The 27501-nt window shown below is 45.2% G+C and overlaps 1 protein-coding gene and 1 pseudogene across 15 annotated transcripts in view; one reads left to right on the top strand and one right to left on the bottom strand.

The window, feature by feature from the left end:
• SNX29 (sorting nexin 29) overlaps window positions 1-27501 on the bottom strand; it is a 304758-nt gene that overhangs the window by 229188 nt on the left and 48069 nt on the right. For all 15 annotated transcript variants that reach the window (XR_014785563.1, XM_084818640.1, XM_084818628.1 and 12 more), the window contains 3 exons: window positions 20610-20673; window positions 20014-20142; window positions 8923-9005 (listed from right to left, as the gene is read on the bottom strand). Coding sequence is in view for 14 of the 15 variants with exons in the window: in XM_084818640.1 (XP_084674766.1) it covers window positions 8923-9005; window positions 20014-20142; window positions 20610-20673 (276 nt within the window). In the remaining variant the exon portion in view is untranslated. The remainder of the gene's footprint in view (window positions 1-8922; window positions 9006-20013; window positions 20143-20609; window positions 20674-27501) is intronic.
• Window positions 9630-9748, top strand: LOC146336651 (5S ribosomal RNA; annotated as a pseudogene).

The raw sequence follows: 27501 nt of genomic DNA, 5'->3' as shown, positions 1-27501 counted from the left end.
AATCAAGCCATTTGGGTGAGCGGTGGGCAGCCTTCAGGTTTGTAGGTTCTACTTTGGGCTGTGTTTTTTTTTTTACAAGACTCCCAAGATCCACCAAACAGAGCTTGACTCAAAATACATACACACAGAATTAGAGAGCAACCCTACGATCCTTAGGCGAGCCTCTGCGGGACTGTAAGACAGCTCAGAAGGGGGAATGGAAGATCCAACCCCAGACCCCTCCCCCTTGCAGCCAGCGCAGAGAGAACCGTGCTGGCTCCCTCTCTAGGTTGGAAAAGTGACCTCAGAAGAGGAGGAGGAAAAGAACCATTCTGGTGGGCGACCGGAGAAGCCAGGATACGAGTTATCCTGAGCCTCCTCCAGCCCCCTTCCTTCCCCCTCCTATGTGTACTTGCTAGATGGGCTGAAAAGTCCATCTAGCGAAAATCAGGAGTGCTGGAGGACAGGGAGGTGAACATTGCCTCCGCCGCTCCTCCCGTCTCGCCAGCTTCAACCCAGCATGGCATAGGAAACTTGGAAGCCTCTGAGTTCAGGGGCTTCCAAGCAGTGAGGGTAAATCGAAAGGATTATGCCCTCAAGGGATTCTGAGCCCAGGAATTTGCTTTGAGTACCAGAACTGAATGAAGCTCACAGTCCTTCCATACAGAAATCCACTCCTGGTTACCCAAAACGTTTTTTCATTTTAGAAGTATAATTTAGGCATTATACTGTTGCTGCTATTGTTAAACATTTGGGAGTTAAACACTGTAGCCTATCTACTGCAAATTATCCAGAGATTTACCAAGAGATCCAGATCTACCTTCTGACCACCACTGATTTAGGCCAGAGGTTCCCAAAATGTTGTCTGTGTGCTCCAGTCAGGTGACATAACAGCCAAGAATCTCTGTACTTGGCCCTGCTAAAGCTGACAAATACTACACCTGACTTCACAGAACTTTGCACAGAAACGCAGGTGTTAGAAAGGAAAGACTATGGTCATTAAAATCCCAGTTCTGTGCTTCGATTTGTACCACCAAAAAAAAGTTTGACATGTACCTATCATAAATAAATTCCAGTTTTCAAATGCTTAGGGTTGGCAGAGAATTTCTCCCCGAAACTTCGGGGGGCCAAGAGCCAACGTGTTCGGCCCCCCGAACAAGTTTCGGGGAGAAATTCTCCGCACCCCCCCACACCCCCGCACCCCCCCCCCGGGACGGGACTTACCTTTGGCGAATGTCCCTCCCGGCGGCGGGTCCGGCCGGCGCTTCGGCGGGTGTTCGCCCGGGGCGGGAGTGGCAGCCGGTCGTTCGACCGGCTGCCGCCGCCGCCATTCCAATCAAAGAAAAAAAAACAAAAACGCCCCCGTGATAGGCTACATGACGATTAACGTAGCCTATCACGGCTAGATTTGCAAAGTCAGCCGTGATAGGCTACGTCAATCGTCACGTAGCCTATCACGGGTGACTTAAAAAAAAAAAAGCGCGTACGGATAATGGCGGCCCCCATAGGGAGCCGCCATTCCCGTTCCTTATTTGGTCGCTGTAGTCTACGTAAAGATCTACGTAGACTACAGCGACCAAATAAGGAACGCGAATGGCGGCTCCCTATGGGGGCCGCCATTAGCGTACGCGCTTTTTTTTTTTTTAAGTCACCCGTGATAGGCTACGTGACGATTAACGTAGCCTATCACGGCTGACTTTGCAGATCTAGCCGTGATAGGCTACGTTAATCGTCACGTAGCCTATCACGGGGGCGTTTTTTTTTTTAAACTTCTTAGTTCACAGCCGGGCGAGGCGAGGCGCGTCCTCCCCAGCCTGAATTTCGGCCGGGCAAGGCGGGAAGCCTCCCCCCCCTGGCCTGAACTTCGTGGGGGGAGCAGCGAAGCGCCTCCCCCCCACCGCGAACAAGCTTCGAGGACAGGTAAGTGACTTTCGTCCATCCCTAGTGAGAACTGCTGACTTTTGGATCACCATCTTCATGCCTAACCAAGAAAACAAAATTCACATGTGTTGGGCCATTGACATGTTGGTTGCCATGGTGTCCATGAAGTCCTGATCCATACCAGATTGGGCAGCTCTGGCATGAATGTTGAGTCAATCAGGACAACCATCCTGGGAGTCCTCAGAACCAAGTCCAAGACACTTAGGTCACCTTCCAAGGCCCTCCTTCAGTGTCTCCGCCAAATGACGTGAGGCAGGTGGCTAGAAGAGAGAAGGTGTTCTCAGTTGTGGTGTCCCGTTTATGGAATACCCGCTCCAAGGAAGCTCACCTGGGACCGACACTGTTATCTTTTCAGCAATAACAAGGGCATTTCTTCTCTCCCAGGCATTTTAGATTTTTATTACTTGGATTTTATTTTCCGAGGCCTTTTACATTTTCCGTATTACTTATTGTTGCTGTTTTTTAACCTGTTCTATTGCCAGAACTGGCCTGAAGGCTTTTTCATAGGGGGTGGCATATACATATCATAAATAAATCACTAAAATGAAAATTTAACCATCAAGCTATAATACCTGCATTAAGAAACACAGAGCTATATTGATTTGAATTGTTTTACAAACAGGAATTAAGCTCTTTAATTCCCCCAGGAGCTCAGAAAAAGCCTCAAAATATAAGGGCTCAAGCTGTGAAAACCAATAGAAAATTACTGCTACAGTTTAAGCACTAGGAGAGTACTAAAAGGTTTTTTTACAGCCTGTGAAGAGATTTAATTTTCTCCAATGAAAAATGTCAGTTTTTAAATAATTACTATATTTCCCTTTTCAGTCAGTCATTAGACATACCAAAGAATCCAGACCTCAGTTCCACCTAATTTACTTCTAGAATAAAAATAAACCTAGGGAACGGGGAAGGATTTCTTTTCATTCAAATGGAATGTATGTGGGGGATGTTCTGGAAGAGGAAAAAATTTAAACTGCTAATATGGATGGCATTCGTGGAATCAAATAATAAACACATCTGCTTTCACATTATACACTTTATATGCTTTCCCTCACCCTCTCCATACCACATAAGGACATCCTTCCCCAACCTGGCATCCTCCAGATGTTTTGGAATACAACTCCAAAACAGCATGGCCGTTGTGGCTACATAAGACTCAGCACTCAGAGTATGAGTTTGCTATTAGTGTACAGGATGGTGTCTCCAAAACGTGAAATTCTGGCCAGTGGGCACAAGGAGACTCTCCCCTTCAGTAACCTCCAGTCAAAGCACACCTGCCCCACAAAAAAGATCAAACAGGGCCAGCATCAGGGTTGGCACGATGGGGCACTTACCGAGGGCCCACTCCCCAGGAGATGTCCTCTGACAACAGCCCACTGGACATGCTCCTCCTCTTCACTGGTGCAACTTGCTTGTTCACCTGCCTTTCACTCCTGCCCAGACAATGGTGGTGTCGAAAAGGAGGAGTAGGAGATGCCGCTGCAAACTTGCCCGATGACTTTCTGCCTGGCAAGCCAGCCAGTGGTAGCTATGGTTTATTTATTTCATGTCCAGATCAAACTTTGCTCTGCCAAAATGTAGCCACCGCCACAGCTTTGTCATTAGCTTGCTGTAGATCGTCAACATTACAAGAATCCGGCAGTAATCGACACACCATCAGATGCGCTGGGTCTTGGATTTCTCCACATTCACATAATGTATTGTCATCAGCCAGCAGCCCCCACTTAAATAAATTTGTCTTACACCTTGGTACCCCTATCCTCATCCTGTTCATTGTCCTCCAAACTATGTAAGGGAGAGTATTTCCAGCGGCCACTTCTTCCTTCGTTAAAATACTCAAGTCGGTAACCTCATTCCTCCATTTACTTATTCGATTCTGTTCTTTGGTCCCCTCTAGGATATTAGTTCTTGACATAAAGCTCTTTCTAGATCTAAGTCGACGAATTGGGGGAATATATCCGCTCAAAGGGTGATGAGAATCAGTCTCTTGCTTAGTTCTTTTGGTATCTGCTTCTACTTCCCTTCTAATCTTAGGTGGGGCAATGCCAACAAGAGAATATAGTTTAGTAACAGGCATTGGTTTGAGACATCCCGTCACTATGCACATTGCCTCATTCGCAGCAATATCTACTTGCTTCGCATGTGCCAATGCGTTCCATACTGGTGCCACATATTCAGCAGTAGAGACACTCAAGGCCATAACTGATGCTCGTAATGTAGCTGGCTGGGCTCCCCATGTAGCTATGGCGTGAAAGAGGATGATGAGCAAGAGCACCTGATGACAATGGCAATGAGAAGGTAGAGTCACTGAAGGAGGGGTCCCATGGAGGGTGTCTTGCCCAAGGGCCCTGTAAAGCCCCAGGCCTGAACCAAGCTATTAGTCGTTTTAGAGGGTTTACCAGGATGAGTCAAAGTTCGATAGCGTGGCCTAAGTGCATTCCATACTAACGAGCTGGAGTATCTTACCAGGATGTGCCTGGGAAGTGAAGCTTGTTTGCCTTAAAGCTGCAAGTGTCTGTGCTGGGAAAGTTCTGATTGTTTCCCTTCTGACCAAGCACTGTTAGCCTATGCTGGGAAAGTTGTAGATGAATGCTAAATAACACTTGCTGTTGTCATGCTGCCTCACTGCTAACATGTATGGTTTAAAACCCATCTTACCCCATGGCTCTGGGTTCAGAGAAGCTGTCTGATTCAACCATTGGGTATGCCTGTGTGCTGTAACTACTCAATAATGCTCCTTGTAAGCAAGCCTGGATCTGGCTTATCATTATCTCGGCATCTCCAAACCTTAGCAGCCCACGGCCGGGGCATACAGGCCATCAAAGACCTGGAGCCAGCACTGCTGTCAACAAACACCACATAATGCCAAATGGCCACTAACCAACCATCCGGACAAGTACCTTGTCAGGCTTCATTTCTCACATTTTCCTAAGACCAAGTACTTACAAACATAGACACTTTTCATATCCATCTACAATAGGGGTGCACAAGCTTCCCCCCCGCCCACACACACACACATACAGCCCAGCTGCAGAGAAAAGTGGGTGGGGTCCTGCTGGCTTCTACGGATGCATAGGGAGCAGCCAAGAGGCGTAGGTGTCAGGGGGCCCTAGCCGGCCTCTTTCAGTCTACTCCAGTAGCCAACTCCAGACACAGACAAAGGATTCTTTTCAAGGCTTTATTCCTTTTACAACTAAATAACTCTATCACCAGCGACTAAGCTATGAACAGCAGAGTAACCTATGCCCCGGGTTGGAAACAGTTGGCCCCGTTTGAACAAGAATCACTTGCAGACCCTGAACTTATGGGCTAGGGAGAGTCCCTCCTCCATTCCCTTGGGTCCTCTGGACGCGACCGTTGCTTGCGCACCAAACAGGCGCTACGCCTCCTTTCCGCACCCTCCATAGCTCGTCGCTCTTTGTGTCTGCGTCGAGCATCCAGCCAGCCCTCCTCCCGCGCTCTTACACTCCCAGGACTGCTATCTATATCTGGAACGCCAGCAGGAGGAATCTCTGCCAGCTGCAGGGCCTGGGAGGGAAGAGCGCGCTCCTCTCCCACGGACGGCTGTTCCTCCTCAGAATCAGAACTGCTCTGAGGTTCTATGGGCTCAGTGTCCACCCTGACAGTAGGCTGTGTAGCCCTGCTCTACAAAGGTGTGCAACAGGCCAGGCTCGAAGCCCTGAACCAGAAGATGGCAACTCAGAAGAAGCCATGAGACGGCCACCTTACATGCATCTGCACAGAAACAACCACTTAATCTTCATGTGTATTGTAAAGCTGCCTTGGGGGCCACTACAGCCAAAAGGTGGTTTATAAAATAGAGACATGGCTGTTTATTAAAATAATTTACACCCCACCTTTCTACAGAAAAAGAACTGTACTCAAAGTAGCTCACAATTTTAAAGTACAACCAACAAAACAACATACAAACCTGCCTGTAAGTTATGATCATCAGGGGCCCTGGACACAGCCTTTTCAGCAGCTACACTCCCAGTTGTTGAAGCCCCTCCCAAGGGAGGTGAGGGTGACGCCCCCAATACTGTTTCAGATGAGGAATAAAGACCATTTTGGTCTGTCAGGCTTCTGATGCTGCTGGGAGTTGCTTTCTCTCACTCTCTCATTTTAATTGTAGCTTTCTGATTTTATTTAATTTATGGAGACGCGCCTGTATTAATCTGTAACGAGAAGTTTTCAAGGGCATTTCTATTGCTGATTGCTCCAGGCACCTGCTAGGTGGAAGGTGCAATTCAGTGTATGAGATTCAGTTAAATTAATAAATTAAAACAAAGAGTAAATTATGAGGACAACAACAATTTTTAAAGAGAGAGAGAGAAAGGCAGTATTTAACAGTAGATAAGGATTACTGCTGAAAGGCAAACACCGATGCGGCCAGGCAGGCTGCTCCAAAGAAAGGCCACCATGGGGACTCCCCCCCCAACCTCCACTCATTGTACCCACACGGCAAGGGGACACAAAGGCAAGCTTCCAAAGTAGGAGACACAGATTCATACAGGAACTACTGGGTTTGGAGGTACCTTAGGTCCCAGGCTGTTTCAGGCTTTAAGAAGTCAAGGCCAGCACCTTGAATCAAACCAAAAACCTAGTGAAAACTGACAGCAAACCCATGAAGTTGATCAAGGATTGAAATAATGTGTTCCAATCTCTCGGCCCCAACCTAAACCCCTAGCAGCCACTTTTAGGACTGGTGCAAGAGTTGTGTGCTCAGAAATCCACTCATGCAATGGGGCTTCTCTGCTCCTTCCTTCCCACTGTGGTCCCCACACATCCTCCAAAAGGAGTCTCCTGGGAGGGGATACTCAGGAAAGGCAGGGGGTGTTCCAGGAAGAGCTACAGCGGTAGGAGGGAATCAGGAAGAGCAGTGCAGCGGCATGCTGCGCAAGCTGAACAGCACCTGCTGGAGAGGATTTTCGGGGGGTGCAGTGATGGGGGGAGAACTCACGTAACAGGGGGAGCAATTCTATGGCCTCTAGACAGCATCGGGGGGGGAGGGGAGATAGGATACTTCAGATACCCAGATCCAAGGTCAGAGACAGCACGCTAACCTTGGAGCCAGGAATATGCACTCCCCGCCCCCACCCCCTCCCAACTGGCAAGAGGAAACCATGCCAGATACCTCTCTGAGCTTGCAAAAGCAAGCTCAGACAGTGGGTAAAAGAGGGGCGTTTTTGTGGGAGGGGTCCAGAGAGTCCGGGTTACAATGTAGCCCAAGGCCTCGCCAGCCTCCTTCCCTCCCCCTCCGCAGCATCCCAGCTAGAGGGGGGGAAAAGCCCATCTAGCTGAAATGCAGAGCGGGAGGTGCAGCGGAGGCAACGATTGCCTCTGCCATGCCTTCCGCTCTGCACTGGATGCCCGTAGGCCTCTGAGTCCAGAGGCTTACGAGCATCAAGGGTGCAACGGAAAGGATTGTGCCCTAAATAAACAAACACTATTGCCCACTAGTCATTAGTCCAAAATTGATAATACACAAGGCAGTATCATAGAATCATAGAATACTAGGGTTGGAAGGGGCCCCTAAGACCATCGAGTCCAACCCCCTGCTCAATGCAGGAATCCAAGTCAAAGCATCCCTGACAGGTGGCTATCCAGCCTCGTCTTGAAGGCCTCCAGTGTGGGAGAGCCCACCACCTCCCTAGGTCATCAGTCCCATTGTCGTATTGCTCTAACAGTCAGGACGTTTTTCCTGATGTTCAGCCGGAATCTGGCTACTTGAGCCCATTATTCTGTGTCCTGCATTCTGGGATGATCGAGAAGAGATCCTGGCCTCCCTCTCTGTGACAACCTTTCAAGGACTTGAAGAGCGCTATCCTATCTCCCCTCAGTCTTCCCTTCTCAAGGCTAAACATACCAAGTTCTTTCAGTCTCTCCTCACAGGGCTTTGTTTCCAGTCCCCTGATCATCTTCGTTGCCCTCCTCTGTAACATCTCCAGTTTGTCTGCATCCTTCTTAAAGTGTGGTGCCCAGAACTGGGCACAGTACTCAAGTTGAGGCCGAACCAATGCTGAGTAGAGGGGAACCAGTACTTCAAATGATTTGGAAGCTATACTTCTATTAATGCAGCCCAAAATAGCATTTGCCTTTTTTGCAGCCACATCACATTCTTGGCTCATATTCAGCTTGTGATCGACAACAATTCCAAGATCCTTCTTGCTTGTAGTATTGCTGAGCCAAGTATTGCCCATCTTATATCTGTGCATTTGGTTTCTTTTTCCTAGGTGCAGAACTTGGCATTTATCCCTATTAAATTTCATTCTGTTGCTACACTGTTGATGTAGTGCTACCATAAGCAACCTCCAGTGCAATGCCAATGGCATACACTGACATAGCCAATTTTCCAAGGAAACCCAACACACCAGCTTGAGCTACTGGCGTAGCACCACAGGTCACTTACACTAGTGCTACATCAATGGCGTAAGTGGAGCAGTAGTGTGGGATACTGCCCAGAGTTACAACTTTGTAAAACGTGTATAGTTTCCAAGAGATCACAACACAGTGTTTAAAAAGAAAAGGAGGCGGGTAAAGGGGGAATGGGGTTTTAAAAAATATCACTCGTCAGCTTGGCGGTAGAAATAGCACCCACTTTAAAGGCAGAAGGAGGACTTATTGTCATCCGTCGGAGGAAGGGCCTTGGTTCCTGCATAGATCAAAAAGAAACAGCCACCACAATTGCCGTATAAATAATAAAGAGACAAAAGCAGGCTGCCTTATCACCTGTGCGCCACACAAATAAGACTGGCAAGCATACGCCGTCAACTGCTCTTTTGTGAAGACATACTGAAAAATACTAGGATGGTAATAGGCTCCCCCATCATCTGAAATTACTGAATAAAAATGTTCTGTGCTGACCAAAGGGGAGTATCTATTTTTCAAGACTGCATTTTGGCAGTGACTCATTAGCAATACATTTTGTACCAGCAAACAAGAAACTCTGTCAATAACGTCTTGAGGCATGCTGGGTGTCTTCAGTGGCTATTTTACACTCACCTTCTGCAGTCTGACCTTCTCTTTTCAGCATCTGGACAGCTCCTACATATTTCTTTAGCTGTACTTTTAGCACCTCGTTCTCTCTGCAAGTACAAAGAACAGTAAAAAATAATATTGCTTTTTTCTTTAAAAAAAGAAGAAGCAGGGGGACATACAGATATGTGCTCTGGAGCAAGTTATAAGGTAAATCATAAAACATTGGCATCTGATACTTGGCACGCTGGAGCTACTGTTAGGATAAAATTCTGATTTGTTTGATTAGATGCTGCAGGTAAGAAGCATGTGTGCAAATGAACATATGAATCCGCTTTATGCCAAGTCAGGCTGTTGGGCCATTCCAACCAGAAGTGGCCCCAGACAAAGAAGTCTTTTTCAGCCTTGCTACCGGAGATTTATTTAATCGGACAGGCCAAGGATTCGACCTGGGGCCTCCTGCATGCAAGGGATGTGCTCTACAGTCCCTAACATGGTGTAATGAGAAACACAATACAATCGTCACAACCCAGAAACTCCCTGTGCTTGTACAAAGGGACACAAGAAGCTCCCTTATAAAGCGTCACGCCTTTGGCCTATTGAACTCAGCGTTGCCTACACCAGCCTCCTCCAACCTGGCACCTTCCAGATGTGTAGAATGACAACTGCCATCATCCCCAACAAACAACAGCCATGCTGGCTAGGTATGAGGGTACTTGGTGCTGTAGGCTAAAGCCTACAGCCATACCACCCTGAACACGCCCAACCTCGTCTGATCTCAGAAGCTAAGCAGGGTCGGGCCTAGTTAGTACTTGGATGGGAGACCACCTGGAAATACCAGGTGCTGTAGGCTCAGCCTACAGTAGCTGAGGTCGAACACTTTTGGAGGATGGCAGGTTGGGAAAGACTAGCCTACACCACCCTACCTGGTGCCTCCAGATGTTTTGGACTACAGTTCACATCAGTCCCAACAGAAATACCCGTGCTGGCTAGGTGTGATGGTAGCTGCAGTCCAACTCTTTTTTGGAGGGTGGCAGGTTGGGAAAGATTGGGCTTCTCCGACCTAGTGCCTCCAGATGTTTTGGACTACAATTCACATCGGTTCGAGCCAGCACGTCTAATGGACAGGAATACTGGGAGCCACAGTCCAGCATATCTGGACGGCACCGGAATGGAGGAGGCTGACTTAAATGAGGGCTTTATTTTATCTGATTACTGAACTTAAGTATTGAAGTTCATTTTTGTATGTCGCTATGCATGCAATTGCAGATGGATGGAGTATACATAACATCATCATAATACCTTGTTAGGTATCTTCTATTCATCTGCAATCGCACAAATAGCAGCATACAAAAACAAGCATGAATACATATCATAAACAGGGTGAGACATATCCTGCAATTCTGAACAGTGTGTGCAGATTTCAGGACTAAACGCAGCCCTGTTTGATCGAAATGAAGGCTCATCTAGTCCAGCATCCTGTTTCCCCCAGGTTGGGGAAGATTGCCCTACACCAGCCTTCCCCTACCTGGTGCCTCCAGATGTTTTGGCCTACAATTCACATCAGCCCCAACCAGCAACACCCATGCTGGCTAGGTATGATGGAAGTTGTAGTCCAACACTTTGAGGGTGCTATTTGAGAACTTACAAGCAGCCCTGTTTGAGCAAAATGAAGGCTCATCTAGTCCAGCATCCTGTTTCCCCCAATGGTCAACAAGATGTGTCCAGGCAACCCGCAAACAAGATAAGCCTGTCCCACAGTTGCTCCCCCACGAATGGTATTTTAAGGTCTTTGGGAGAGGCCCTTCTTTCGGTACCAAGGCACATTTGGTGGCGACATGAGACAGGGTCTTCTTAGTGGCTGTTCCCAGGCTCTGGAACTCCCTTGCCAAGGGAGGCTAGCTTGGTTCCCTCTCTTGTTCTCTGCTGCCCTTCCACCAGCAGGCAAAAATATTTTTATTCAAGCAGGCTGTTTGCATGTGCGCAGGTCTGTTGGGTTGGGTGCTGTTTTTATTCTGTTACTGTTGTGCTTTTCATTGTGCTTTTAATGCATTTGTTTTATTATTGTTTTAACCTAGTTTGTATTGATCTATGACTGTAAGCTGCCTTGAGTACCATTTTCTTGGTAGAAACGTGGGGTACAGATCAAATAAATACATATTTAGTAGCCTACTGCCACTAAACCAAGACTTCCCACATAGTCCTCATGGCTAATGATCATTAAAAGCAGTTGCACTATTAATCCCAACATATTCCTTTAAAAAAAATGTTTCTACGCTGCATGAATGTAGATGTCATTATCTGACTTGATCCCCAGACCCTCTCTGGCTCAGAGGAAGAGTCCAAGTTAGAAGAGGTACTATCCACTGAGTCATGGTCTGTTACCCCGGAACCTTCCAAGGCCAAAGAGTGTGGATTTAACAGGCTCAGAGCCCACACACGCATGCACACACACTGCAGTGAAGTCCTCACAACCTCCATGCTGGAGGAGCCACTGGTTGCAGAATCAAGCAATGGACCCTTAAAAGACAGACAGCTCCTCAGAGGGGGTGAGGTTAAGAGCAGGCCAAGATCAGCCAGCCTTCAAGAAGTCTCAGAAGACCTCTGCATGCTGCTGAGACAACAACTCTTCCTGAGTAAGCTCCCACCAGCATAGATCTGTCCAAGGTCCTGATGAACCGTACCTGGTCTGACCTTGCCTTACCATCCTGAATAGCTGGATTTGACTCTGCCGCGCCTTTCTAGGAAGTGCAACTGCTTCAGATCAGCTCTTCTGGTCAAGAGCCGAGCAAAACAGGGCAGCAAGCTTGAAAACAGGCTGATGAAAAATCCCAGGATCCAGAGGGGGCCCCAAGCAGAAATTCCAGTCCCCTCCCTTCCCTTCCCCATGACTAGCTATAGCAAGCACAATATGCAAATACATGCACATTCAAATGAAATGCATAATTTTAATGAGCTTAAGCTAGACTTATTTTAGCATATGAAATGTTATTTTTTTAAACTTCTGTTTGCTTCTGTGAACTGCAACTGTTGAGCTTCTGGACCATCCACAGGACAGAGGTTCCACACTGAATGGCTCCTGCCAAACAGACTAGACATATGACCTACGGACATCGGGCTGGATTCAGATTTAGTCACAGCTAGAGTAGACTCATTGAAATCGGTGGGACTTGAGTTAAAGAGGACCAACCTAAGTCCAATTGATTTCAATGGGTATACTTCAAGCATGAATTAAATCTGGAACCAACCAATCTGGTACATCCACAGTGGTGTTTACGAACATCCAAAGAATGAGCCACTTTGACTTGCAGTTCCATTTGCAAGGCTGAGTTAGCTCTTCTACAAACAGATGCTAATAAAATCAAGCAGGCCTTTTCCCTGGTGCTCAACTTGGGGAATGATTACTATATAAAAGTGACATTAGAAAGCAGGCTAAAGAAGGGTCTCCTAAGAATTTATTGGGAAATAGGTTGGCCACTATATTTTCTTTAATAATTACAAAGCTGTCAAGACAGATTTCTGGCCAATGCAAGTGAGTTTAATTCAGCCCCTTCCAGAACTTTGCAAATTCCTATGTGGCCAGAGAAGTGTACATTGCATAACTATGAAATTTTAATGACGCTCCCAAAGGCAATTTGTGCAGTTTATTACTCTTATTTCCCGCATTTGTAGAACCGAAACACCAAGCTTCAGAGCTGAGCTTTAGAATGAGACCAACCATGCCAGGATTAGCACTTGATACAAACGAGAGTCAAACAATTCAACTTGCTCACAAAGTTGTAGATGTTTAAAAGACAGACCAACAAGGGTGAGGGGAGATTCACAACTTTATTTTTGCTTAATTGTAATTCTGAAAAACTCAATAAAATGAAGCTTTAACTTGCTGATGAAAAAATATGTTTACATTTTAATTGCTTTTATTGTTATGTGTGTTTTATAATGATTGTATGTCACTTACCGTGGTAGCAGGGACTGTGTGTGTATGTCTGTATATATAGACATACACACACACACACACACACACAAGCAAATGGACCTGGCTTTGCATGGGTTGGAATTGCCTTTAGGTTGATACAAAGAAGCCTTCAAGCAAACTTACACAGTTGTCACAACTGGACCCATTGTGCCCGCCCCACCTCAGTGAAGGCATGCCTGCTAGAACTCCTAGGCATGGCCTTAATTTTGTGCAAATTTCACCAGCTTTAGATAGAGCTTCCCCAAAGCAGGGGTGGGGGGAGGCCTGTAACTTGGCCTACTAATCTTTCCTATGCTTGTTTTTTTTTTTCATATTCTAACATGTTTTTTTTTTCTTTCTTTAAATACTTGGGGCTTTTTTAACATCTAAAAACATGAAAAACACTGATGTTGTATGGTTAAAATCTGCTCGCTTCAGTGCTGAGTCATGTTGCGGAGGATGGTTGAAATAGATCAAATGGTGTAGAAACAGTATATCTTAAAAAAAAAAATTACTTGGCATCTTTTTGGTTCAAGGTGGCGATCAAACTTTTCACTATGTCTAAAACCACCCCAGAGGTAAAACAAATCCTAAAAGTTTCATCACAATCGGATATACGGCTTTTGAGTCCATCGAGGACGTACAAACACTTAGTTTTATTTATATAGAAGATACCCGTGTGTGTGTGTGTGTGCGCGTATGTGTGTGCACACTCACACCATAGTTGTTGCTACCACAGTAAGCAACATGCAATCATTATAAAATGCATACAACGTCTATGAGATCCAGTGTGGTGTAGTGATTAGAGTGATGGACAGGGATTCAGGCAATCCGGATTCTAGTCCCCACTTGGCCATGAAGCCCACTGGGTGACTTTGGGCCAGTCCATGACTCAGTCTAACCTACCTCACAGGTAGGATAAAATGGAGAGGAGGATAAAATTGAAAGGAGGACCATGTAAGCTGCCTTTGAATCCTTGCAAGATGAAAAAAGGCAGGATATAAATGTGATGAATACATTACACACACACTTTCAAGTGTTGTTTTATATCACCACAAAATGTCTACGAATTTGAAGTCAATGCATGCATCATGTTGGTTTCACATTTTCAAATTCATAGGACTCTATCTGTATGAAAAGTGCAATCTGCAGCTCAATAGCTCCTGGCTCTTTCTGTCCCAGCAACTGCTGTGATCTGGAAACCTCCAAAGAAGCAACCTGGAGTTTACAGAATTTGATGCAGCTGGGATCGGTGGAGGCGCCAGCTTATGTTATACTGTTCTAGTGTAAAAACAAAGAAGTACATGTGGGCCAGCTTTGATTCCTATGAATAATTATATTGTTCTTGTTCACAACAAGCTTAAGAAACATCCTACCAAATCACGAAGAGTCATTCGAGTAAATAAACCATAGGAAATTCAAAATCTATTACAGGAGTTTAAAATATGGAAAGATGTGCATATTTGGAAGAGTACATAGAACTGCAGCAACAAAAATAGTGGGGGGGGGACCCCATAACAGGAAAGATGAAAGAGGCAAGGCCAGTGAGATGCAATTATAATCTAAGCAGTGGTTCCCAAGGTGGTTTCGACTGTCATACACAAGCAGAGGTCAGATTTATTTGATGCTCAGCTGGGCAACTGATAGGCCAAACCTTGCATTTATGCACTAGCCTGATGGCCACAGAGGACCTAGGACTGCATGCAGGTGAGCGAACAGGCTGGCAAGTGGAAGTGGGTGGGAGTGCTGAGCCCCCTGAGAAACCAAGTGGATTGCTAGAGTGGGAAAACCCCTGCACCAGCCTAGAAATGCATCTCTCTGTCCCTCTTCTGCCAACCCCTACCAGGCTAGTAAAAATATTTTGCAAGGTAGTCAAAACTCTAGGGTTATTTATGAGGCTGTGATGTGATGAGGTAACTTCTGGAAAGGATCTAGAGGTCACGATATCAACAGAATTGTGCCAAAGTTACGGAATCACATTTCAAGAAGGAGAACTGCAATGAAATTGCAGGGGGGGAATTTAAGCTGTTAGCAGTGGTATCCTATTCCACAGAAATCGTAATTCATTTACAATTTAACAGCTCATGATGTTTGGTTGATCTCAAACAGACTTCCTGCATATTTCAAAGTGTGTGTGTGTGGGGGGGGAAACAAGAGGTTCTGGAATGCTGATGTATCAGACGCCAAACAAATTACTAGAGATAAAAACACCAGAGAGAGAGAGAGAGAGAGAGAGAGAAAACTAACAATAATTATTTAGAAATAGACTTTGCATTCCACCTTTCTCAACAAGTAGCTTCAAGGCTGTTTACAAGAATGGTAAAAATATTACAATTTAAAAAAAATTACAGTATCAAAACAGCATCACCAGAACCAGCATATAAAAAACAAACCATCAGTAACAGGATACCATTTAAAAGCAAAAGCAATTTAAAAGCAGGGAAGATCTAGCACTTAAAAGAGAACAAAGGCAGGGCAAAGGAAACTTGCACAGAGACACACGAGAGAGAAAGAGACAGAGAGTGAATGAATTGTATAATTAGGACAACATCAAAGTTCTTTGTTCAACTGCTACAAAGATGACCATACCTTATTCTTTGGGGTGAGGTGCGGTGGGGGCGACCAATTATTGCGCTCCCTGGCTATCAGTGCTTTTATTGAATCTGCATGTGTCTGTCATGTCAAAGGTAACCTATTTTCTACAAGCTCATGTATCAGAGGTAGGATAATTCTTTTATACAGAAGTGGCCACATTTATTAATTTGTGGAAAAATGAAGTTCCAGGATGTCCTCATGCCCTCTGACTTCTTATTTATTTAGGGATTTGTATCCTGCCCTTCAAGGGAAAAAAATGGACCTTCTACTAGAGGAAGAAAACTGCTGAATCCAGTCCAACAATCTAATAATGGTCAGAGCAATCCAAAGGGGACAGTGGAGGGAGAAAAAATACGGACGGTATCCAATTAACCCTCCTGCTGATGGAACAGGGAGGGGGTAATTCCCAGTGGGCCCTTTCGGGCAGATTTTGGAGGCACGGGGGCGGGGGAGATCTGCTCATGCAAAGTTGGATTTCACCCTATATTTGTAATGTAATGTTTTAAAATGCCAACTTACAGGTGTCTCCATGTTTATATAAAATATTAAAATGTGTCTTCACTAAACTGGGGAGGGATTACAGGTAAGCGCTGAAATGCATGGTTTGCAAGTATTTTAATTAACATTACATAATATAGTTAATATTTATTTATCCTAATATAATTATTTAGCACCCTAAATGCAAAACAAAATGTTTTAATGTATTTCAGGCACATACATTTACTGCCAGGTTTGAAAAGGTAACTTTTTATTCACACAAACAATTTTTCAATTATTACTCAGTGGAAAATAATATTTCCATTACAGCATATGACAACAAAGAGCTCACCATTGTCAACTTGAAGACTGCCAGAACTAAGAACCACAGAAACCAAGTACAACTATGAATTCATTTTAAAATCAGGCCATAAGAAGTTAGACTGACCACCTTTCATTATTCCTTTGTAACTTTGGTGCACATCAGCTATTAATTATGTATGAGATGAACACACATGTAACAAAAGATCTAATTCTCTCCTTCTGTAATTGGCTTGAGAGCTTGAAAAAGTGAAGACATTTCACAAATCCGAGTTCAAACATGCCAGAAGCTTTTAATTAAAATACATTTGCAGCCGTATAATTACAAAATTACAAAGGCAAACGATGGGCCAGTTCAGATGTTAATGATCCTGGCTTGGCAAGCCATGGCTTAGCTAGCTAGGAATGAGCATCAGACCCACCCAGTCCTCCCCTGCCCTGGCGGTTGCACAACAGCGGTGGCACTGTGATCATGGTTAAACTAGAGCTCTCCATTACATCCAAATGGGGGACACTGGCTTACTGTCAATCTACTAACCATGATCTTTAAACCATGGTTTGATACTGATTTAAGGTCCTGATTAGTAAACCAGCATTGAGCCAGCGCTCAATCTACCATCCACCCCTGTTCTGTTGGGTGTTCAGTAACTCCAAGCGCTCTTATAGCCAGATATATAGCCCTTGCCTGACCCCTTTCCCCAGGGGAATCAGGAATCCCCCTTTGCTTTAATCTCACTGTGTCATTAAAGGCTGGGCACAATTGGCTTAAGGGCCCAACAAAAGCTATCCTCGCCGGGAGTAAGTGCCCAGCAGAGCCCCATCAAGTTGGATGTCTTCCTAAGTCTGTTCCTATGCTCTGGTACTTCCTGTGACCCAGCGGGGACTCCTACACAGTTTCCAAACAAACCCAGGTGCCAAAACTTGCTTATGGCAATCATGTTTAGGGAAGCTGCCCAGCCATAACCTGGAAGGTCAAGGTTGTGGAGTAACTCTGGCCTGACTGAGCAAGAACTCAATTTGTCCCCTTTATATGTTCTTGTCCTCCCCACAGCACATGTGGTTGTCGGTGGGACAGGGAAGGACACATATAACTGTGTGCAATGTGAAGATGTCCTTCCTTTAATAGATCCTGAATCTCCCGCCATTTGGTTTCATGGAACGACTCCAGGTACAAGTGTAACGGGAGAGGGAGGGTATTATCGGACAGTATTATTATAGTATTATGGGACAGGGAGTCCCCTACCAGGACTCCTGTCGAGCTTCATCAGTCCTCCTATGAGCCTCAGCCAGGAGCTGGACAAGAAAGTCTGTTCCAGTTATTTTGCTGGGGAAAAGATCATTCTGACCGACTTGGGACTCAAAACAGAATCAACATAAGGGACTACTTTGTTTATATACTGCAGCAGCTGATATGCAGCACAGCACATTGCTTGAACGAAAGTGGAGAAAATCTAACCTGATGCTCAAGTCTCTCTCTGTTACTTGAGATTTTGCAGCAAAGCCTTAGATACATTTGCTGCTGCATCAAAGCTGACAGCTGACCTATTTGTATTAACATTGAGCGATATCACATACTTTCTGGGAATGGTGAAAGCGCTCCTATGTTGTGCAGTAACACAGAAAGACTCCCGTAGAAATGACTACAGATGGAGTTACTATTGGAGATATAAATCAGCAGAGGTGAATGGCGACAGGTTTTTGGAACCAGTTTCAAGGTCAAAAACAGCAAAGGTTGCAACAGAGAATGGTGGTGCATCAACAGCACTACGGCAACTGGGGGTGGGGGGGAGCAAGATTTGTTTGCAGGAACACTGGTGTAGCAAATGTATTAAGTCGCTTACCGATCATATCAGACATAATTCTCCATCCCTACTTGGCTTCTCCACAGAAAAACTACAGAGTCCACCTGCAGTATATCAGCTTTCCCCGACCTGGTGCCCCCCTCCCAGATGTTTTGGACTTCAAATCCCATAATATTTTATTGGGTACTTCATTTATTAATATCGTAAGCCGCTCTGCATGGTTCCCATCAGCTCCAGCCAGCATGACCAGTGGTCAGGAATGCTGAGAGCTATAGTCCAAAGCATATGGAGGGCACCAAGTCGAAGAAGGTTGATACAAATGGTAAAGGAAGGCTTAGCAGCTTCCTATGGCAGGAATGGGGAACTGTGGCCCTCTAGATATTGCTGGACTAAACTCCAATCATCCCTGTCTATTGGCCAGCCAGGTTGGACTGATGGAATCTGCAGTCCAACATCTGGTGGGTCACAGGTTCACTAACCCTGCTCTATTACTGTTCCAACTTTTATTCAGAAGACTTTGCTAATAGCACCCAACTGGTAACCTAGTCAAGAAAACCATCTATAGGATAGTGCATATATGCTCTCCTGGCCTGACTTCCCTAATGTGTTTTTTGTGCACATGCACTGTTTTTGAAAGCCTACGCAAGACTTGGAAGGAAACTGTCAGAAAGCCAAACTGGACAAGATGGGTCCCCCACCTACCCCCACCCAAAAAAGCCTCCCTGACAGTAAGCCTAACTTCCACTTTACACACACACACACACACACACACACACACACATCCATCCATCCATCCAGGGGTAGCGAATTCCATAGTTTAACTATGAGTGGTGTGAAGAAGTTCTTCCTTTTATCTGCCCTGAATCTCCCACCAGTCAGCTTCATGGGATGCCCGTGGGTTATAGCATTATGAGAGAGGGAGAAAAATGTCTCCCTATGCACTTCCTTCACACCAGACGTACTTCAGTATAGCTCTATCATGTCTCTGCTCACTCACTTTTTTTTCCTAAGTTGAACAGTCCTAGGCATGGTAACCTTTCCTCATAGGGGAGTTGCTCCAGCCCCTGATCATTTTAGTTGCCCTTTTCTGCAGTTTTTTCAGCTCTATGATATCCTTTTTTATGTGCAGCGACCAGAACTGTAGTCAATGTAGAGCTGTTTGCAGTTCCTTCCTTTTGCAAAAGAGTCACTAGCATTCTTTGGGTGCTACCACTATTGTGTGAGGTGCTTTCCAGTCATACTAAAATTTTGAATAGGAAACAAAAGCAAAGACTGGGCCCCGAAGGATATAGAGGGGGGAGCTCTAAGAATCCTTAAGAATCTAAAAAATTGCTCAACACAAGAGGTGAACACAGCTGGAAGACAGCAGTGGCTGAGCCCAATCTCATATAGGCTGCATTCACACATAATGCTAAGCCATTGTTTACGTTAACCATGGTTTGTTGCTTTAGCCATGAATTATCTTGCAGGCAAGCAAGCTTGTCTTCCCTATATCTGGTTTGCTACTCTCCCACCTGTTTAGCTAACTTTCAGAATGGTTTTGTTTTCAGGCTGCTCTTCCTGGGTGCCTCCGTTTCAGGGTGGACAGCGGCACAAACAAGTCAGGGATAAGCCACATTTCTGGGCATCGTGACAACCCATGGTTTAAACAAACCAGACTTCATAAGCCATGATTTATGAAGTCTGGTTTGACAACCATGATTTAATTTTGTGGTTTACAGCTGATTAACAAAACATGGTTTCCTTGCACGGATGGGTTCAGACACAACAAGCCAGACTTCAACAAACCATGGTTTAGTGTTATATGCTAACCAGGTCATTTATTTATTTGCTAGCCACAGATGGGCAACATAACTGTCCCCCGAAGTCTTGGGTGGAAGAACACCTCCAAGGCAGCGTCTATTACCAGGCTTCCTTGGAGGCAATCTTCTACCAGAACTGGGCAAGCCACACAATCCATTTCTCTACCTCGCCAAGGCCTGGATCTTCACTGTATAGCGTTCTTCCTGTTCTGAAACCTTCTTCTTCAGGTTGTCGATTTCTTGACGTAGTCCCGCAGAATGCTCCATCTCTCCGTCGAGGAGGTTCCGTAGTGAACTGAGAAAAAGAGGGTGCGGCATCGGTGAGACAGCACTGAACATTCATACATCACATCTGTCAAGACAGGTCAGTTCCAGTACACCACGAAGGGAATCGGAGTCCTGGTGAGTTGTATGCATCTCTGGTTTGGCACATGGCTAGGCATGTCTGACTTGCTTACGTTCTTTTCAGTGCAACTGCAATAGGGATGTAACAACGGATAGCAGCTCAGGCTGCAACATTTTAGATTAAGGTGGGAAATCACTTTCAGCCCAAGAGCCAAATTGGGAGCTGCATGCCAGCAGGGGGCAGATATGCTACTACCAGCATGCATCCCTCCCATTTTTTCACACACACACACTCACCCTTCCCAACCCGACCTCCTCAGCTGATGGGGGCCATTTTCCACGCCCCACTGGCAAAAGAGGAGCCTTCTCCCCTTCCCCAAGAGAGGGGAAAAGGCTTATCTCCTATCTGCTGCTTACCTGTTCTGCTCTTCCAGTTCATGCTTTCTGTTCATCATCGCCACAATGGCTTGCCGAAGTTCAGCTGAGGAAGAGAAGGACAGCAGGTAAGTACATCTATTATTCTTTTTGATTAACCATTATACATCCAATGTAGATAAGCTCTGAAATGCATGCCACAGAAGAACAGCTTGTTGTGACGTGGTTCTGTTTGATTGATTGATTTGTTTTTTCATATTTTAACATTTTGATGAACCTATGAACTATGGCCACCCTCCCCCTGTAGACCAAAAGACTTCCCAAAGTATTAAAGACAAGGGACTAAAGAATTTTCTCAATGGATGGCCAATGTCAAGTATTTGTGTTATAATTCCCCAATGAACAACCAGGCCGCCAGAGAAAATGGACTGTCTGAAAGTACCATTATTAAATCTCAGAATATTTTACTTCCAAATAGCTGCATTTGACAGGTTTATATGTGGAAACCTGGACTACAGAAAGAGAAGAATGTGCGCTGAGGAACAGACACGTTCAATGAGTCGCAACACCTCTCCGGGGCAAGTTATTAATTTAAAAACACTCTCAACGGCTAGTCAAGGCTTAGATAAGGACAGTTTGCAATCACCTCTTGAGAATGAGCTGTAAAGTGAAATCATCTGTCAGCATATATCCAGAGATAGTCTGGCCTAGGAACTATTCTCAGAAAGCTTTTGAGAATAGCATAAAAGCTCAGCACTGGAAATGGCTTTGATTTCTCTGCAAATTTAAAACTCACAGATTCCACCCCGCCCTGATGCGTTAACAGTAGAGATTGGAAATGTAACCACCTATGGGTGGCAGCGTATCAAAGCCTTGCTTCGGTCCCCTACCGCCCCCATCTCTCTTCAACAGCCTTGACAATAATGGGGACAGTGCTTTTGTATACAGATGTTGTCATAGTTTGCATATAGCAGGGGTACAGAACTTCAGGCCTGCTTAGGTTTCCTAGATGACCATACCCCCTTCCCCTGGCCTCACCCCCTTTCTCCTGGCTTATTTGGTGGCTTCTCAGCCCCTGTGAAGTATTGTTCCCCCATCATCAAAGGTTGAAATGCCTCTCCTAAGACTTACTTACTGACAGCAAGAGCTAAGCTAAAATATGCTGGTATTTTGGCTCTGCCCCTTTTGCCTCTGTCCCCACCACCACCAGAATGCCGCCCCAGAGAGTTCTCCGAAGTGGAATTTGTGGTCTTCCAGCTAAATGAGGTTCTGCATGCCTTGTGTACAGATTGCTATGGATTTTAGTTTAATATTTAATCCTGCTTTATTGTAGAAAGACAGAAGAAAGAAAGAAAGAAAGAAAGAAAGAAAGAAAGAAAGAAAGAAAGAGCGAGCAGCTTGCAATGAAAAATATCCAACCACGGGAGCAGCTTGCAATAAAAAAAATCCAAACAGGGGAGCAGCTTGCAATGAAAAATATCTGAACAAGGGAGCAGCTTGCAATGAAAAATATCTGAACAAATATCCATAAAATATCCAAACAAGGAAAAGGCTATCAATGGCTACTAGTCCTGATGGGTACATGCTACCTCCAGTATCAGAGGTAGTGAGCCTATGTACACCAGTTGCTGGGGAACATGGGTGGGAGAGTGCTGTTGTACTCATGCCCTGCTTGTGGGTTCCTGGTCGACAGCTGGTTGGCCACTGTGTGAACAGAATGCTGGACTAGATGGACCCTTGGTCTGATCCAGCAGGGCTCTTCTTATGTTCTTAAGTTTTAAAAACACAAAACCCAACAACACCTAGATGAAAGCAGTTAAAATGTTAACAGGCAGCACACAGCAGTACAAAGTTAAGGAATCCTGCGGCTTTTACATCGCTTTTCCTAGCAGTTCAAAGTGGCTCACCACAGTAAAAAAATTAAATAAAATACACACAACTATAAAATAAGCAGCAATAAAACCACGATAGGTTAAACAGATGTAGGAAGGAAAGACTGGTTCAGCCAAAACAGCTTTTGAAAGTGGCGTGTTTTACAAATTTTTTGGAAGTTGAATAAACAAGTAGCTTTTTTAAGTTAAGCATACAAACCTGCTGAAGATGCTCTGAAGCATCAAACATCCATTCAGCTGTTAACTGGTATCATTTTGTTTTACTTCCATTGGGTTCGTTGTTTAATCTCTTACATCAAAAACAGTAGGGCTTAAAAGTGATCAGCTTTGGATGGATTGTGCACTGTACAACCTCTCAGTTATAAACACTGTGTTTGTGGGAAATGTTATTTTAATTCTGTCGATATTGTAGTATTATCAGGGATGCAATGCTAGTCCTACTTAGAGTAGACCACTGAAATGCAGTAAGGTTAGATTTGCATTGGATACAACTCAATACACTTTAAAATGATGTACATCCCCCTAAGTACCTGCTAAAAAACATTACTGCTAGAAAAGGATTTGTAAAACTAAACGTCAAGGTAACAGATGTGAGTCTACCTAAATTCACTCAAAATTATTGATATTCAGTACATTGGGTCATCCTTGTGCAGGGAAATAATCTTGGGGACTGTGGAGAAACCAACTAAAATGTAGGCCACATTGTATTATTACTTGAAATGGAGCCAGCTCTAGATTTCTGAGGGCCCTTCGGCAAGAAACCCTCGATGGGCCCCCGAACTCAGGGAGTCTATCTTGTCACCACCATTGTCACCAGCTGCTATTGCTTCTCATCCTCTTGCTCATCAATGCTGCCGCTTGTTTGCTTGACAGGCAGAGAGGCAGTGAACAAGTAGGCAGAAGTGGAGAAAACTCCTAGTGGATGCAATCGAACCCTGGTGCATGCCTATGGCCAGGTATATTCAAAGGCAGTGAGAGCGGCAAGGAAAAATATTTCGCTGCCTCTATTCAATTGTCCATAATCCGCCCAGCGGAGCTTTTTAGAGTTGTCTGGGGCCTTTTACATTCTAGCCCTAAGGACACTATAGAACCATCTGAGGCCTTCTGTAATGCACTGGCTAGGCACTTCCAGAATAAAATCTCTTGCATCCACCGGGACTTACACTCCAGTATTACTACAGGTGAATCTGGTGAGGTATCCAGAGCACAGTCTTGTCCAGTTTTCTTGGATGAGTTTCAGTTGGCTTGAGGACGTGGACAAGGTGCTTGGACAGGTTCGTGCAACCACTTCCATATTGGATCCTTGCCCTTCCTGGCTAATAAAAACTAGCAGGGAGGGAACAGCCAGCTGGGCTAGGGAGGTGATTAATGCCTCCTTGCGAGAGGGCGTGGTCCCAGGCCACCTCAAACAGGCAGTGGTGAGACCACTCCTGAAGAAATCTTCCCTAGACCCGGAAAGCCTTAATAATTATAGGTCGGTTGCAAATGTTGCCAACCAGCTCCATGCACTTTTGGATGAGACCGATCATCTGGATCCATTTCAATAGGGGTTCAGGCCAGGTTTTGGCACAGAAACAGCATTGGTCGCCCTATATGATGATGTATGTCGCGGGAAAGACGGGGGAATGTGACCCTGTTGATTCTCCTTGATCTCTCGGTGGCTTTCGATACCAACAACCATGGTATCCTTCTGGGATAGCTCTCTGAGCTGGGAGTGGGACGCACTGCATTACAATGGTTTTGCTCCTACTTGGAGGGTCAGCTCCAGAAGGTGGTGCTTGGGGAACACTGCTCAGCCCCATGGATTCTCCAATATGGGGTTTCACAGGGGTCAGTTTTGTCCCCCATGCTGTTCAACATCTACATGAAACCGGTGAATGCGGTCATCCGGAGTTTTGGAGTGCATTGTCATCAGTATGCTGATGAACCGCAGCTCTATTTCTCCTATTCATCTTCTTCAGATGAGGCTGATAATAATAATAATCTGCTGCTGTTCCTTCTTGCTGCCAGCATTATCTGGGCCAGAAGGAGTGATCAAGCAGGTTGCAACAGTGAAGAAGAGGAGCAACTCCAGGGGGCCCCTGTCAGGGGGCCCTTGCTGGAGCGCAGGCCCTTGCCAGGTGCTTGGCCATGCCTACCCTTGATGCTAGCCCTGACTTTAAACGTTATTTATAAAAACATCTTTTTTTTACAGTATTGTACTCAAAGTGTAGTGTTGGAAGGGGAAGCTTCAGAAGCAGAATATATTTAAGAAGCCCTGTATTGCTCTTCCCTAGATTTGACACTTCATTCTCACCCTTTGGACCTCATCCACATATTACAGCAAAGGACACGTCCCTGTAGTTCCACGATGAGTTGACTACATCTCAGAAGGACATTATCTGTGTCCAAAAACATAGCAATAAAGTACATACTTGGCAGCATGCTCCGCTCTTGGTTTCTTCTATGCCAGTACAGAGTATTTGGAGTGGGGATCATTTGTCCCATGCACCTTATACACCTGGTTGGGTGGTGATGTTGGCTGCCATGTTTTCTTAGAATAGTGCACACTTAGGACTACAGGAAGCTGCCTTATACCAGGTCAAACTACCTGTCCATCTAGACCAGTATTGTCTACTTCTACTATTGTTACCCTACCCAATGTGATGCCCTCCAGATGTTTTGTATTATAATACCCAGCATTCCTGACCGTTGGCCATACTGTCTGGGACTGATAGGAGTTGGAAGTCCAAAACATCTGGAGGGCACCATGTTGGGGAAGGCTGATCCACATGGACTGGCTGCTGCTCTTACCCAGCAGAGGTCTTAACCATCACGTGCTACCCAATCTTTTACAACTGGAGATCCCAAGGAATGAACCTGGGACCTTCTATATGCAAAGCATTGTATTTATTTACTCACTTGAGGAGGGATGTACAGATTTTGTAAAATCTGTTCCATCTGCATTTTGTGGGTTCCATCATCTGCTCATTGGTGGAATCTGAGTTTTTCCAATTTTCCAAATTTGAACTTGCAAAAATGCACGAGTTGCCCCCCAAATGCACAAATCCCACCACCAAATGCACAAATGCCCCCCAAATGCGCATGTTCATGCTTTAGCCCATGGGGAAATGCGCATTTTCAACCTTTTTTATTTTGTGTATTTTTCTACAACTAAATTTGTGTACAGTTCCGGAAGCAGGGGGGAGCCCACAAGTCCATGGAATCCATGAGACTCGGAAAAAGCCAGTCCACTGCAGAATCCGTAGGTCATATTTATAGAAATCTGAACTCATTTGATTCCATTGTGGATTTCTCCAACATCCCTACCTTTGAGGGATTTATACCCCACCCTTCAAGAAAATTCCTAGGGTGGTTTACAAAGTTCAAAAGCACAACAAAATAAATTTAAACATACAAATTAAAAATATGCAAAGATAAACTAAATAGTGTCTGCTCTAGTGCTGAGCCATAGGGTCTCATTCTATACTTTTTTGTTAAATCGACTGTAACAATCAGTCCAATTTATAGAGTAAGAAAACCACAAACAAAAAGTTTTTTTAAAAAAGGAAAACAATCCTTGCTAGCTCTCAACCCTACTGGTTAAACTGGGTGGGTTTTTTTAAAAAAACACCTGCAAATAAACATTAAATCAACTAACCAATGCGCTAAATCAATACAACCAGATTTACGGATGTATAGATTTTTAAGTTGTTCAGTGCTGCTAAGGCCAGGAGAGCTGTTATGCTTTTCGAGAGTTAAGGTTCTCAGAGATGCTTTAACAAAACCACATCCAAACGTGAAGGGAAGAGGTGCTTTCAGACTTGACAGGGAAACAAATGAGTAGAACAAAGTTTCTTTCAGCCCACATATGTTGTTAACTGCTGCCTTCCAAAACATCGCTGTCGAAAACCACTTGTCACTGTGGGTCTCGTGGCTTTTATTATCACACTGCACTTCATATTTTACACCTGCTACATGTTTATAGAACTGCGTTGCTAGGCAACAAGCTGGGAGCTTCACTGTTCAGAAGCCGTTCCCTAGTAATAGAAGGGCAGAAAGCCAGGCATTAAAAAAGAAAACGATCATTTGCAAAAACCTTAGCATCACACTGTCCACCCTACAGAACTCCATTAGCACACTCTTAAGCTCTAACAATAGCTACTCCTTAAAGAATGATGGAAACGTCCTATTCGAACATTAGTAACAATGGAAGTGCTGTCGCTCAGTGGAGGAACAGCTGCTTTGCAGGCAGAAGGTCCCAGGTTCACTCCCCAACATCTCCAGGTAGGGCTGCACAAGACTCCTCTCCAGAACCCTGGACAGCTGCTGCCGGTCAATGATGGGCAACTGGAGCCCTCTTGATGTTGCTGGAATGCAACTCCCACCATCCTTTACTACTAGCTATGCTAGGACTGATGGAAGGTGCAGTCCAACACCATCTGGAGGGCCTCTAGTTGCCCACCCCTGAGGTAGACAATACCCGGCTAAACAGACCAATGATCTCACATGGTATAAGGCAGCTCCTGATGTTTCTCTGGATACTTGATTTGACATTCATGTTTTTAATACCAATCCACTTTTCTGGAACATTTCGTTTGTTTAAATATGGATGCCCAGCCATTTCCACAGCAAAAAGGTGCCCAATGCAGCTCACAACAAAACACAGATGGGCAAACAAAGTCAAACATAGTCTAGGGCCGCCTTTGGGTTGATGGAACAGGCTGCAAAAGCCTCCGTTGTCTCTCCCAGACTGCCTGGCTCTTGTGGACAGAGCTGAAGATAGGGCCCTGTGACTGGAGACCTCCATCTCACAAGCATCAGTCCTGTAGGATTATGCTCCTATGGGGATAGGCAGCCGCCTCTGAACTTGGAGGCGACCGCCTATTCAATGCAGGGCAGCAGAAGCACGGAGGGGATCGTTCCCTCCACGCTTCTCCTGCCTGGCATTTGCACCTAGACAGCCGATTTCGACTGTCTAGCCGTGGGAAGGTGGAGTGGGGGAGGAGGCTGCCAGACGACACGTAGGATGTGTGGTACTGGCATTTCCGCCTTCCCCACCC

The sequence above is a fragment of the Heloderma suspectum genome, chromosome 12, assembly GCF_057233095.1.
Source record: "Heloderma suspectum isolate Gila_16-S chromosome 12, 16-S_ref, whole genome shotgun sequence".
NCBI lineage: Eukaryota > Metazoa > Chordata > Lepidosauria > Squamata > Helodermatidae > Heloderma > Heloderma suspectum.
The sequence above is the reverse complement of the archived record's forward strand: the minus strand, read 5'-3'. Positions and strand labels throughout refer to the sequence as shown.